The sequence below is a fragment of the Hypanus sabinus genome, chromosome 17, assembly GCF_030144855.1.
Source record: "Hypanus sabinus isolate sHypSab1 chromosome 17, sHypSab1.hap1, whole genome shotgun sequence".
NCBI classification, from domain to species: domain Eukaryota; kingdom Metazoa; phylum Chordata; class Chondrichthyes; order Myliobatiformes; family Dasyatidae; genus Hypanus; species Hypanus sabinus.
The window spans coordinates 85648130-85662466 of record NC_082722.1 but is presented as its reverse complement, the minus strand read 5'-3'; the positions used below and the strand labels follow the sequence as shown (position 1 = coordinate 85662466).

The following is a 14337-nucleotide window of genomic DNA, read 5'->3' as shown; positions in this document are numbered from 1 at the left end:
ACATGGAATTTAATCTGTAGCATATGGGGTAACCTAGAGTGAACTGGCAACTCTCTGAATTTCAGTTGTTGCTTGTTTGAGATAATTTCCAACACTTGGATCCAGTTGTCAGTTCTCAACTGGCAGTATTAATAATGTCACATTTAATTCATAGTGAATAATTGCACTTGAAGCTAATCAGAAAAACTCCCTTCTGTGCTGGAGCAACTGTTCAAAACGCAAAAAACCATGAGACCACAAGATGTAGGAGCAGAACTGGCCCATCGTGTTTGCTCTGCCATTTCATCATGGCTGATATTGTTCCCTCTCAGCCCCATATCCCTTCATGCCCTGATCAACTGAGAATCTACCAACCTCAGCTTTAAATATACCGACTGACTTGGCCTCCACAGCCACCTGTGGCAACAAATTCCACAGATTCACCATTCTCTCGCTAAAGAAATTCCACCTCATCGTTCTAAAAGGACACTCCTCTATACTGAGGCTGTGTCCTCTGGTCTTAGACTCCTGCACCATAGGAAACATCACTTCCACATCCACTCTATCAAGGCCTTCTTTGGCTCCTCCCACTTCCTCCAAACCAAGGGTGTAGCCATGGGCACCCGTATGGGTCTCAGTTATGCCTGCCTTTTTGTTGGCTTTGTGGAACAGTCCATGTTTCAAGGCTATACCAGTATCCATCCCCCTCTTTTCCTTCACTACATCGACCACTGCATTGGCACTGCCTCTTGCACGCGTGCTGAGCTTGTCAACTTCATTAACTTTGCCTCCAACTTTCACCCTGCCCTCAAATTTACCTGGTCCATTTCCGACACCTCCCTCCCCTTTCTTGATCTTTCTGTCTCCATCTCTGGAGACGGCCTATCTACTGATATCTACTATAAATGTACAGACTCTCACAGCTACCTGGACTATTCCTCTTCCCACCCTGTCTCTTGCAAAAAGGCTATCCCCTTCTCACAATTCCTCTGTCTTCGCCACATCTGCTCTCAGGATGAGGCTTTTTTTTTGCAGGACGAAGGAGATGTCTTCCTTTTTTAAGCAAAGGGGCTTCCCTTCGTCCACCATCAACTCTACTCTCAAACACATCTCTCCTATTTCCCGCACATCTGCCCTCACCCCATCCACCCGCCACCCCACTCGGGATAGGGTTTTCCTTGTCCTTACCTACCACCCCACCAGCCTCCAGGTCCAACATATAATTCTCCGTAACTTCCGCCACCTCCAACGGGATCCCACTACCAAACACATTTTTCCCTTCCCCCCCCTTCTGCTTTTTGCAGGGATCGCTCCCTACACGACTCCCTTGTCTACTCGTCCCCCCCATCCCTTCCCACCGATCTCCCTCCTGGCACTTACCCTTGTAAACGGAACAAGTGCTACTCCTGCCCTTACACTTCCTCCCTCACCACCATTCAGGGCCCCAGACAGTCCTTTCAGGTGAGGCGACACTTCACCTGGGTCTCGGCCCGAAACGTCGACAGCACTTCTCCCTATAGATGCTGCCTGGCCTGCTGTGTACTACCAGCATTTTGTGTGTGTTGTTCCTTTCAACATTTGATACGTTTCAATGAGGTACTCCTCATTCCTCTGAATTCCACTGAGCAGTGGCCCAGAGCCATCAAACACTCCTCATATGACAAGACTTTCAATATGGGAATCATTTTTGTGAACCTCCTTTGAACCCTCTCCAATGTCAGCACATCCTTTATGAGATAAGTGGCCCAAAACTGCTCACAATACTCCAAGTGAGGCCTCACCAGTGCTTTATAAAGCCTCAACATTACATCCTTGCTTTTATATTCTAGTGTTCTTGAAATAAATGTTAACATTGCATTTGCTTTCCTCACCACTGACTCAATCTGCAAGAAGCCTTCAGGTAATCCTGCACTAGGACTCCCAAGTCTCTTTGCCCTTCTGATATTTGAGTTTTCTCTCAATTTAGAAAATTGTCTACATTTTACTTCTTCTACCAAGGTGCATGACCATACACTTTGCGACACTGTATTCCATCTGCCCCTTCTTTGCCCATTCTCCACACTGTCAGGAGTCTTACCATTAATACTATACTCAGCTATCATATTTGACCTACCAAAATGAACCACAAAACACTTATCTGGGTTGAACTCCATCTGCCACTTCTCAGCCCAGTTTTGCATCCTATCGATATCCTGCTGTAACCTCTGACATCCCTCCACACGATCCACAACACCTCCAACTTTTGTGTCATCAGCAAATTTACAAAACCCATCCCTCTTCTTCCTCATCCAGATCATTACAAACATTATGAAGAGAAGGGGTCCCAGAACAGATCCCTGAGGCACACTGCTAGTCACCAACCTCTGTGCAAAATATGATCCGTCTACAACCACTCTTTGCCTTCTGTGCACAAGCCACTTCTGGATCCACAAAGCAATGTCCCCTTGGACCCCATGCCTCCTTACTTTCTCAATAAGCCTTGCATGAGGTACCTTATCAAATGACTTGTTGAAATCCAATAACACTACATCTACTGCTCTTCCTTCATCAATGTGTTTGGTCACATCCTCAAAAAATTCAATCAGGCTCGTAAGGCATGACCTGACTTTGACAAAGCCATGCTGACTATTCCTAATCATATTATGTCTCTCCAAATGTTCATAAATCCTGCCTCTCAGGATTTTCTCTATCAGCTGCCAACCACTGAAGTAAGACTCACTGGTCTATAATTTCCTGGGCTATCTCTACTCCCTTTCTTGAATAAGGGAACAACACCTACAACCATCCAATCCTCTGGACTTCTCCCATCCCCAATGATGATTCAAAGATCACTGGCAGAGGCTCAACAATCTCCTCCCTCACTTTCCACAGTAGCCTGGGGTACATCTTGTCCGGTCCCAGAGATTTATCCAACTTGATGCTTTCCAAAAGTTCCAGCACATCCTCTTTCTTAATGTCTATATGCTCAAGCTTTTCAGTTTGCTGTAAGTCATCCCTACAATCACCAAGGTCCTTTTCTGTGTGAATAATGAAGCAAAGTATTCATTAAGTACCTCTGCTATCTCCTCCAGTTCCATACACACTTCTCCACTTTCACACTTGATTGGTCCTATTCTCTCATGCCTTATCCTCTTGGTCTTCACATACTTGTAGAATGTCTTGGAGTTTTCCTTAATCCTGCTCACCAAGGCCTTCTCAGGCCCCTTCTGGCTCTCCTAATTTCATTCTTAAGCTCCTTCCTGCTAGCCTTATAATTTTCTAGATCTCTATCATTACCTAGTTTTTTTTTTAACCTTCTGTAAGCTCTTCTTCAGCCTAACTTTTCAACAGCCTTTGTACACCACGGTTCCTGTACCCTACCATCCTTTCCCTGTCTCATTGGAACATACCTATGCAGAACACCTCACAAATATCCCTTGAACATTTGCCAGATTTCTACCGTACATGTCCCTGAGAACATTTGTTCTCAATTTATGCTTCCAAGTTCCTGCCTGATAGCTTCATATTTTCCCTTACTCCAATTAAACACTTTCCTAACTTGTCTGTTCCTATCCCTCTACAATGCTGTGGTAAAGGAGATAGAATTGTGATCACTATCTTTAAAGTGCTCTCCCACTGAGAGAGCTGACACTTGACCAGGTTGATTTCCCAATGCCAGATCAAGTACAGCTTCTCCTCTTATAGGCTTTTCTACATATTGTGTCAGGAAATCTTCCTGAACACACCTAACAAACTCTACTCCATTTAAACCCCTTGCTCTAGGGAGATGCCTAACAATATTGTGGAAATTAAAATCTCTCACTACAACAACCCTGGTATTATTGCATCTTTCCAGAATTTGTCTTCCTTTCTGCTTCTCGATGTCCCTAATAATATTGGGTGGCCTATGAAAAACACCCTGTAGAGTTATTGACCCCTTCATATTCCTACCTTCCATCCAGAGACTCAGTAGACAATTCTTCTATGACTTTCTCCTTTTCTGCAGCCATGACACCATCTCTGATCAGCAGTGCCACACCCCCAACTCTTTTGCCTCCCTCCCTGTCCTTTCTGAAACATCTAAAGCCTGGCACTCTAAGTAGCCATTCCTGCTCCTGAGCCATCCAAGTCATTGTAATGGCCACAACATCATAGCTCCAAGTACTGATCCACACTCTGAGCTCACCCACTTTGTTCATGATAATCCTTGCATTAAAATAGACCCATCTCAAATCATCAGTCTGAGTGTATCCCTTCTCCATCACCTGCCTATCTTCCCTCTCAGACGGTCTACAAGCTTTCTCAATTTGTGAGCCAACCGCCCCTTCCTCCGTCTCTTCAGTTCAGTTCCCACCCCCAGCGATTCTAATTTAAACTCTCCCCAACAGCCTTAGCAAACCACCCCACCAGGATATTGGTCCCAATTTATCTACTCTACTTTACCTCAAAACTGCAAACATTTCCTCCTCTAATATAGATAGGGTCCGTGATGCCAATGCTGCTTTGCCTTACTTATATAGACTGTCCATCTCCTGAGTCTGGAGAGGGATGGGCTCTGCCAGGTTTCAGATGCCCAAGACACGCTGTATGATGAGCAATCACGGAAAAAAGATCAGTGCAAAAAGATTTTCATGATGGCGTCCCAACGACTCCACCAGGAGCTAAGGGCACACACACACATCTCCTGAGTAAATACAGATGCAACATAAAATCATTAAAGCTCTCCCCCATCTCTTTTGGTTCCACACATGGATTACTATTCTAATCTTCCAGAGGACCAATCTTGTCCCTTGTAATCCTTTTGCTCTTGATACATCTGTAGAATTTTTTAGGATTCCCCTTCACATTGTCTGTTAAGGCAATCTCATGCGTTCATTTAGCCTCCCTGATTTCTTTCTTGTATGTTCTCTTGCATTTCTTATACACCATAAGCACCTCATTTGTTGCTACCTGCTATGTACCTCCTTTTGTTTTCTTAACCAGGGCTGCAATATCTCTTGAAAATCAAGGTTCCCTAAACATTATCTTTACCTTTTTATTCTGATAGACACAAACAAGCTTTATACTCTCAAAATTTCACTTCTGAAGGCCTCCTACTTAATGAGTAAACCTTTGCCAGAAAACAGCCTGTCCTAATCCTATTTGCCAGATCATTTCTGATACCATCAAAATTGGCCTTTCTCCAATTGAGAAACACAAGCTGCTGACCAGATCTATCTTTTTCCATATTTACTTTGAAATTAATGGCATTATGGTCACAAGATGAAAAGTGTTCTCCTACACAAACTTCTGTCACTTGCCCTGTCTCATTCCCGAATAGCAGATAAAGTATTGCACTCTCTCTCAATGGGACTTCTATGTACTGATTAAGGAAATTTTCCTGAACACAGTTGACAAACTCTATACCATCTAGTCCTTTTACATATTGGAGTCCCAGTCAATATGTTAAAATCACCTACAATAACCGTCTGATGCTTCTTGCAACAGTCTGCAATCTCTCTACATATTTGATCCTCTAAATCGTGTAGACCATCTGTAATATAGCCCCTTAACGTGGTCATACCTTCTTTATTTCTTAATTTCTCCCACAGTGCCTCACTAGTCAAGTTCCCTTGTCTGTTCTACCTGAGCACTGCTGTGACATTTTCCCTGGCTAGTACTGTCACCTCTCCTCCTTTAATCCCTCCTACTCTGTTATGTCTAAAACAATGGAACCCCAGAATATTGAGCTGCCAATCCTGCCCCTCCTGCAACCAAGTCTCAGTTATGGATACAATATAATTCCAGGTGTTGATCCATGCCCTGAGCTCAGCTGCCTTTCCTGCGATACTTCTTGCATTGAAATATACGCAGCTCAGATCATTAGTTGCACCATGCCCAATCTTTTGATTCCTGATTTTGTCTGAGGTCTTACCAGCATGTCTCCCACTAACTGTTCTGGCACTCTGGTTCCCATCCTCTTGCAACTCTAGTTTAACTCCTCTGTGCAGCTCTACCAAACCTTCCCTGGAAGACAGCCCAATGATCCAAAAATCTGATGCCCTCTCTTCTACACCAACTCATTAGCCACTTGTTAAACTGTATAATCTTCCTATTTCTGGCCTCACTGGCATCAAGAGTTTTTGGAGTCCTCACAAACAGTCCTTCCAGGTGAAGACAGCATCAATGGAAATTCCTAATACCCTCACCCTAATGGAAATTCTAAATGGAAATCTTCTTTGAATGACTTACTAAATAATATTATTGTAATGATTTGTGTTTCTAATAAATATCCTACAAACTTTAAAATGATCTTTTTCTTTATTGTTATGTACTTACTGTATATTGTAATTGCATTGGAGAATTGGGTACATGTTTAAGTAAAAGAGTAGTATGTAAACTGGTTCCTGTCGAATATCACATGTCCTGGTAATGTGGTGACTGACACCAGGCAGACAATCTCTGAAGAATGTTGATAATGGCTGGGGTCACCCATCTTCTAAAGACACTACACAGAAGAAGGCAATGGCAAACCACTTCTGTATAAAAATTTGCCAAGAACAGTCATGGTCAAAGACCATAACTGCCCAAGTCATATAGGACACACATAACAATGATGATTTGACATCAATTGTCAGGAAAATGCCGGAATTTATTATTAAGGCTGTCTAAACAGAAGACTAAAAATTAATAGGATTGGGCAAAGTCAAGTCAGTCACTTTTTATTGTCATTTCGACTGTAACTGCTGATACAGTACACAGTAAAAATGAAACATTTTTCAGGACAACGGTGATAAAAAAAACTACACCGAATTACGTGAAAACAACACAGAAAAAAAAACGAAAGGGAAATGAAAGGGTTGGGAAGCTGGATACCACATGGATTGGTTTCCAGGTACCAATGGTCGAAAATTAACATCAGTGATTTGGATGAGGAGATCAATTGTGACGGAATACGGAAAATTCAACCCAGGAATAGACCTTCAGTTCACCACGTCTGTGCTGATACTGATGCCAACCTTTACTAATCCCACATCCCTGCCCATCCATGTGCCCGTTAATGCCCCTTAGGGATGGAGGGTTAATGACAGGAGTGCACAGGGGCGGAGCATGGGTTAGTTTCAGATTTGCGCAGTTCCTGTTGGGGTAGCCCAGGTGCGACTGAAACCGGAGTCATAGGTCGGTGTCGGGAACGCGCGGGGTGTCACCAGGATGGGTGTCGGGAGCACGTGGCTGGGTAATCTGCAGCCACGGGCTCCCTTAGCACAGCAGCGGGATGCATGTGGCCTCTACTGTCCGGAGGCAGCTCAATGACGGCTTCTGGGGTTTGGGACATAGAAGGTAAAAGGCGTGGTGACGCAGGCCGACTTGCCCCAACTTCACGAACTCCTTCAGCACGGTGGAGTGGGTGTCCCGTGGGAGCAGTCGGGCCTGTGAGTTTTCTGTTGACTTGTAGGACACAGGACCAGTTCACGGGTTTTGGTCTCTTCATGAATCTGGAAGTGGAGGTTTGCTGCCTGTGTCAGTATAGTGTCCAAAAAAAACCGTCTGTTTCCTTATCTATCAAATTCCCTATTATCACCACTGCTCTCTTCTCCCCACTTCCCTTCTGAACCGTAGGGTGAGGCTCAGTGTCAGAGATTGCTGGCATCACAAATTAGCTGGATTCTAAAATACAAATACAAATACTTTATTGTCACCAAACAATTTATACTAGAGCGTACAATCATCACGGTGATATTTGTTTCTGCGCTTCACACTCCCTGAAGTACAAATCGAAGTAAATATAATAAAAATTTAAATTATAGATCATAATTAGAAAATAGAAGAGGGAAAGTACGGTAGTGCAAGTCAGTTCTAGATATTTGGAAGGTGCGGCCCAGATCCGGGTCAGGATCTGTTCAGCAGTCTTATCATAGTTGGAAAGAAGCTGTTCCCAAATCTGGCCGTACATATCTTCATTCTCCTGAACCTTCTCCCGGAGGGAAGTGGGACAAACAGTATGTTGGCTGGGTGGGTCTTGTCCTTGATTATCCTGGCAGCACTGCTCTGACATTGTGTGGTGTAAAGTGAGTCCAAGGATGGAAGATTGGTTTGTGAGATGTGCTGGGCTAGGTTCCCGAACCATGCTAGCAAACCTACCAGCAAGGATATTGCTCCCCCTTGAGTTCGGGTACAACCCATCCAATCTGTACAGGTCCCACCTTCCCCAGAAGAGATCCCAATGGTCCAAAAATCTAAAACCCTGTTCCCTGCACCAACTCCTCAGCCATGCATTCAACTGCCATCTCCTCCAATTCTCACCATCACTATCACGTAGCACTGGCAGCAATCCTGAGAGCACCACCCTTGAGGTCCTGTTCTTTAGCCTTCTGCCTGGTTCCCAAAACTCACACTTCAGGACCTCATCCCTCTTTCTGCCAATGTCATTAGTCCCAACATGTATCACGACTTCTGGTTGCTTTCCCTCTCGTACCAGGATGTCATGCACCCGGTCAGAAACTACCCGGACCCTGGCACCCGGGAGGCAACAAACCATGCAGGTGTCCTTCTCACATCCACAAAATCTCCTGTCTGCTCCCCTGACTATAGAATCTCCAATGACGACAGCTCTCCTCTTCTCCGTCCCATCCTTCTGCACCACAGTGTCAGACTCAGTGCCAGAGGCCCTGCCACCGTGGCTCACACCTGGTCGGTCGTCCTCACCAACAGCATCCAGGACGGTAAACTTGTTATTCAGGGGAATGGCTACAGGGGTGCTCTGCACTACCAGTCTACTCTCCTTCGCTTTCCCCCCTCGGACTGTCACCCAGTGACCTGCTTCCGGCAGCCTAAGTGTGACTACCTCCCTGTAGCTCTCATCTATGACCGCCTCATTCTCCCTTATGAGTCGAAGGTCATCCAGCTGCTGCTCCAGATTCCTCACACGGTCTTCCAGATCGCCCAGCTGCAAGCACTTCTGGCAGATGTGACTCTGCGGGAGAGGGGAGTTCCCCCAAGACTGCCATATCTCAAAGGAGAGGCACATCACCATCTCAGTAGGCATTGTAAAGACCTCGTCCTCCACCTCTTCTCGTCAAAGCCTCTCGAATCAAAGCCTCAAATCTCCACTCCTTCACTGGCCCACTCACTCACTGGCCGCTCCACTTGAGGTAACCCTTAACTACAATGGAATGCAAGAAGTTTAATTGCAAATGGTCAAGAATTAAAAAGATTTGTTGGAACTTTTGAAGATAAGCCTGATTTGATCTGTATACAGGAGACACGGTTAAAGCCTCATTTAGATTTTGTGATCCCTGGATATGATAGTTTGAGAGCTGACAGAATGAGTAAATCTGGTGGAGGGTGAGCAACTTTCATAAAAGCAGGACTTCAGTTTAGAAGACTTGATTTTAAATCTAACCTTGAAATTGTGGCTGTGGAGGTGGTCAAACGCCATTGATTAACTTTTATAATCCATGTAATATGATGTTTTCAAATTTTGATGGAACTATAAATAAGGTAAGATCCCCAGTTACCTGGGTTGGAGATTTCAATGCCCATAATCCTATATGGAGTAGTGAAAGTAAAGATCATAATGGAGTGGTAGTAGAGGAGTTTCTAGATAAATACAACATGGTACTTCTAAACGATGGAAGGCCTACAAGATTTAATATTGTAAAGAATACTTGTCACTTAGACTTATCACTTCCTCAAACTTAGCCAGGGTTGGGGAATAGGATGTTATGGGCAGATACACACTAGGAAGTGATCACTATCCTATATTATGTAGATTTGGTAGAAATTTGATTTTAGAAGTTGAGGAGAGGGCTGCTCGGTACAATTTTTCATTGGCCCATTGGAATGAGTACCAGGAGAAAGCTGTGGATATAATAGAAGAGATTGATAGTGAGGGCTCCATAGACGATTGGAATAAATTCCTCTGTTCTATAATTCATAAAGTTGCTTAGTTGACTGTTCCGCTACAGAATGTTCCTGAGGCTCGAGCATTAGTTCCGTGGTGGAATAAAAATTGCAATATAGCAGTAAGAAACAAAAATAGAACTTACAGGAAATTAAGAAAGTACCCAGTGTTAGATAATGTTGTGGAGTATAAAAAGGAAAGAGCAGTAGCAAGGAGAGTAATTAAAAATGCAAAGAGGGATAGTTGGAGAAGATTGTGGAACCCTGGGCCCTGAGACACCTATAAAGCAGCTATGGATGATCATTCACAGAATGTCAGGGATATATAGAAAACCATCTGTCCCAGTTTTGCTGGAAGGAGATATTGAAGCTGTAACCAACAGGGAAAAGGCTGATATGTTTGTAGAGGTGTTCCAGGCGTTACACAGTTCTGGAGAGCCAGGTGATTTAAGAAAGGAAATTATGTTAAAGGAAAGTTGGAAATTGGACAGCAGTTTGGATGATAATAGCTCCATAAATTTGTTTTTCTCCCTTCAGGAATTGAAGGAAGCTGTCCAGTCAGTTTCAAACCCTTCTCCTGTTAGGGATGGACTGTGTTATGAATTGCTTAAGCATTTAGATGACTCTGTATTAATAAAAATGCTAGCTTTGTTTAATTCGGTGTGGAAAGAAGGAAAATTACCAGTCGAATGGAAGCATGCGGTGGTAGTTCCAGTTTTAAAGCCAGGTAACGACGCGTCTAGTCCTAGTTCATATCGGCCTATAGCTTTCACATCAGTGCTTTGTAAAACTATGGAATGGATGGTCACCAACAGACTTGTTTATTGTTTAGAAAATAAGGGACATTTTGCTGCCTATCAAAATGGTTTTAGAACTGGAAGATGAAATCTGTTGCCCTTTTAGAGCATATGACTCATTATGGAAGGATGGTTTATTAATTAAACCCTATGATGCAGGAATTAGAGATAGAATGTTTAATTGAATTAAAGACTTTCTTAAGGAAAGGACAATTCAAATAAGAATAGGCAGAACAAGCTCCAAGTCAGTTAAAATAGGTAATGGTACCCCTCAAGGAAGCGTCATTGGTCCAGTTATTTTTAATGCCTTGATAAATGATACCTTTGATCAGATAGGGACAGGATTTGGCCAATTGTTGTTTGCAGGTGATGGTGCAATGTGGAAAAGAGGAAGAAACGTCAAGTATATATTAAAGCAGGTACAAAAGGCTTTAAGATCAGTTGAAAACTGGGCAAATAAATGGGGTTTCAGGATCTGCTTCTAAGTCCAAATATATGAATTTTGGGTTTAGAAGAAAGATTCCTGATTGTGAATCGTGTCTATATGATTCTCCATTAGTATTGTGTCCAGTTCTGGTCGCCTCACTATAGGAAGGATGTGGAAGCATTGGAAAGAGTACAGAGGAGATTTACCAGGATGCTGCCTGGTTTAGAGAGTATGGATTATGATCAGAGATTAAGGGAGCTAGGGCTTTACTCTTTGGAGAGGAGGAGGATGAGAGGAGACATGATAGAGGTGTACAAGATAGTAAGAGGAATAGACAGAGTGGACAGCCAGCGCCTCTTCCCCAGGGCACCACTGCTCAGTACAAGAGGACATGGCTTTAAGTTAAGGGGAGGGAAGTTCAAGGGGGATATCAGAGGAAGGTTTTTCACTCAGAGAGTGGTTGGTGCGTGGAATGCACTGCCTGAGTCAGTGGTGGAAGCAGATACACTAGTGAAGAGTAAGAGACTACTAGACAGGTATATGGAGGAATTTAAGGTGGGGGTTTATATGGGAGCCAGGGTTTGAATGTCGGCACACCATTGTGGGCCGAAGGGCCTCTAATGTGCTGTACTATTCTATGTAATATTAAAAACGTCCAAAATACTAATTATCGGTCCCTTCATCCACATAAGGCTCCTCCATACTCTCTGACCCCGACAATTGGGAAGTATTCAGTGATTGTCATATATTCATGTAATTTTCCCGGTAAACTTGTTCTATATCAAGGAATCTCTCTGCAGTTCCACAACTACTTTTACCATATCAGACCTCTTGGTTGTAGTTTTAGCCCCGAGTCATCAACGACATGTCTGAAGGAACGCCGACTACCCATCATTCCAATCTTTTCTTTACTTATCCTTTGCTTTCTATCAGCTTTCTTTACAGCCTCAGCATATGATATTTTTGTTGGTTACTAATCAAACTGAATCTGCTTTGCCTTGATAAAATATTCACACCCTCTGAACGCCGCTCCATTGTCCCCTCCAGAGTTACTGCACTTCGCTGCCGCTGCCTTACACGCTTTAATATCATGATCCTCTCCACATTTCACACATCTTCTTTTACCTCGACACGAACCAACAACGTGTCCAAATCTCTGGCGATTATAAAAGCGTAAGGGAGGTCTAATATATTCTCTAACTTGATAAAATATATTCCCAAAATAGACTCTAGTTGGGAGAACGTCACCTAACAGCCGGGATTGCGCAGGATTATGAATGGGTGGGGCTTTACCACCGTTCGATCCCCGCCCATCTCCAATCAGTGGCTCCTAATTGGCTCGCTACCATTGACGCCACCGCTTGCCCCCATGCCGCGGTTCCGCGCGCTCTCCCGTTCCTTGCGCTTACTGAGCAGAGCGGTATGTCCGGTTGTGGCCCCGGTACTCGGGTTGGGTCTCAGCCCCGGCTCAGCGCGGGGCTACAATGTGAAGCGGCGGACTTACTGGCAGGTGCTGCAGAGGTGGCTCCGCGGAGCGCCGGCTCCGCCTTTCCGGCGGCCGTGCTTGGTCGGGGCGCCGGTGTTGCGCACTGTGGCGGCGGCTGTGTCCCCGGAGCAGGTTCGCGGGCCCGAAGTTCAGCGACTGGTGGCGGCACTAGTGGCCGCGCTGCGTCGGGCTGATGCGGTGGGACTGAGCGCGCCGCAGCTCGGTGTCCCCCTTCGGGTGCTGGTGGTCGAGGTGCCCGAGCGCATCGTACAGGACCAGCCGCCGCGTCTCCGCCTAGCCCGAGACATGAAAGCCGTCCCGCTCCGGGTCCTAATCAACCCGCAACTCCGCGTCCTGGACTCACGGACCGTCCTGTTGCCCGAGGCCTGTCACAGCGTTCCCGGCTTCTCCGCCTGTGTGGCCCGGCACCTCGCCGTCGAGGTTACAGGTTGGGATCGAGCGATTGCGAGCTGGACAGGGTAGGGGAGAGTGGGTGTGGCAGGAAGGATGGGAAGCAAGGCGAGGCTGGAAATTGGGTAGCAATGGGGCGGTTTTAGTAAGGGAAGGATGGCCTGTGGGGATGCGGTGAGCGCAGGGTGTGGGTATGGGCTGGAGGGCGGTTTATGTGGGTGATAACCTAACTAACTAGCCACCCCTTGCCAGGACTGGACGAGCACGGGGAGCCAGTGTGCTGGGAGGCGTCAGGTTGGACGTCGCGGATTCTGCAGCATGAGGTGGACCATCTGAACGGGCAGCTCTTCATCGACAGGATGGACAGCAGAACCTTCCAGAACCTGTACTGGATGGAGGAGCTGGAGTGAGGTGGCGGGTGGGTCATGGACCTGGTCATGGCAGAATCCTGATGACACCCCAATGCACTATGGCCAATGGGAAATGAGTGAATTCAGCTCCTTAAATCTGCCAATACTGGGTCCTTTGGGTAATGGAAGCCCTTGTATATAATGTACACTTATAGGAATGTACATGGGAAAATAAACATTTTTTAACCTTCTGGACAGATAATGCAGCCTTATGTTACAGAAAATTATGATGCAATTTTCCATGAAAACTTCAGAAACATTTTTAATACAGGTGACCCTGCGTTAGCTTCATAATGGATGATTACCTGTATCCACTGAGAGCACCGATTTTGATTAACTAAAAACCTCATCATCCTCACTTGTTAATGGGTTAGGGTTAGCTGTACTTAGTGTGCAGTAGTTTTCCCAGTAACCTAACACCAGCTTTTCAGCTTGGCATGTTACTTGCCATTTATTAGTTCAAATGTTCTCAAAATTTTGCTGCATGTAGTTATGTCATCAGCTGAGTTTATTAGAATGATACACATCACAGAAACACCATCTTTGACCCATCACACTCACATAAAATATCAATTCTTAGCCATCCTGATCTCATTTGCCAGCATCTGCTCTACAGTTGCCTTTGCCTTGGTGATCTATGTGCTTGATTAGAATGCACTGCCTGACAGCATCTCCTTCTCAGGCAGTGCATTCCAGAATCCAACAAGTCTCTGGAAAAAAAATCCCTAACATCCCTTTTTTCTTACCCATACCCTACACCTATGCCCTCAAGTTTAGGTACCCCTGGTTGGGGATATTCTCTAATTACCTACACAAGTCATTAACCCTCATCATTTGTTACCCTCACCTTCATCAGCTCCCCACCCCATCCACAGCTTCTGCTCCAAGATAAACCCAGCCTGACTGTCTCCTCATAACTGAATCCATAACCACATCCTAGTGAATCTTTTCACACCTTCAATGCAA

General features: G+C 45.0%; 1 protein-coding gene across 1 annotated transcript; it reads left to right on the top strand.

Moving 5' to 3' along the window:
- The first annotated feature begins 12433 nt into the window (after positions 1-12433).
- Positions 12434-13561, top strand: pdf (peptide deformylase, mitochondrial). The gene is made up of 2 exons (XM_059992447.1): positions 12434-12998; positions 13214-13561. The coding sequence occupies exons 1-2, from the start codon at positions 12434-12436 to the stop codon at positions 13369-13371; spliced, it is 723 nt and encodes a 240-aa protein (XP_059848430.1). The 3' UTR covers positions 13372-13561.
- The last annotated feature ends 776 nt before the right edge of the window (positions 13562-14337 follow it).

Bases quoted from the DNA above. Each gene is read 5' to 3' on its own strand.
- pdf (XM_059992447.1), top strand. From the start codon at position 12,434: ATGCCGCGGTTCCGCGCGCTCTCCCGTTCCTTGCGCTTACTGAGCAGA. The intron at 12,999-13,213 runs GTTGGGATCGAG...ACCCCTTGCCAG, and splicing joins CCTCGCCGTCGAGGTTACAG to GACTGGACGAGCACGGGGAG.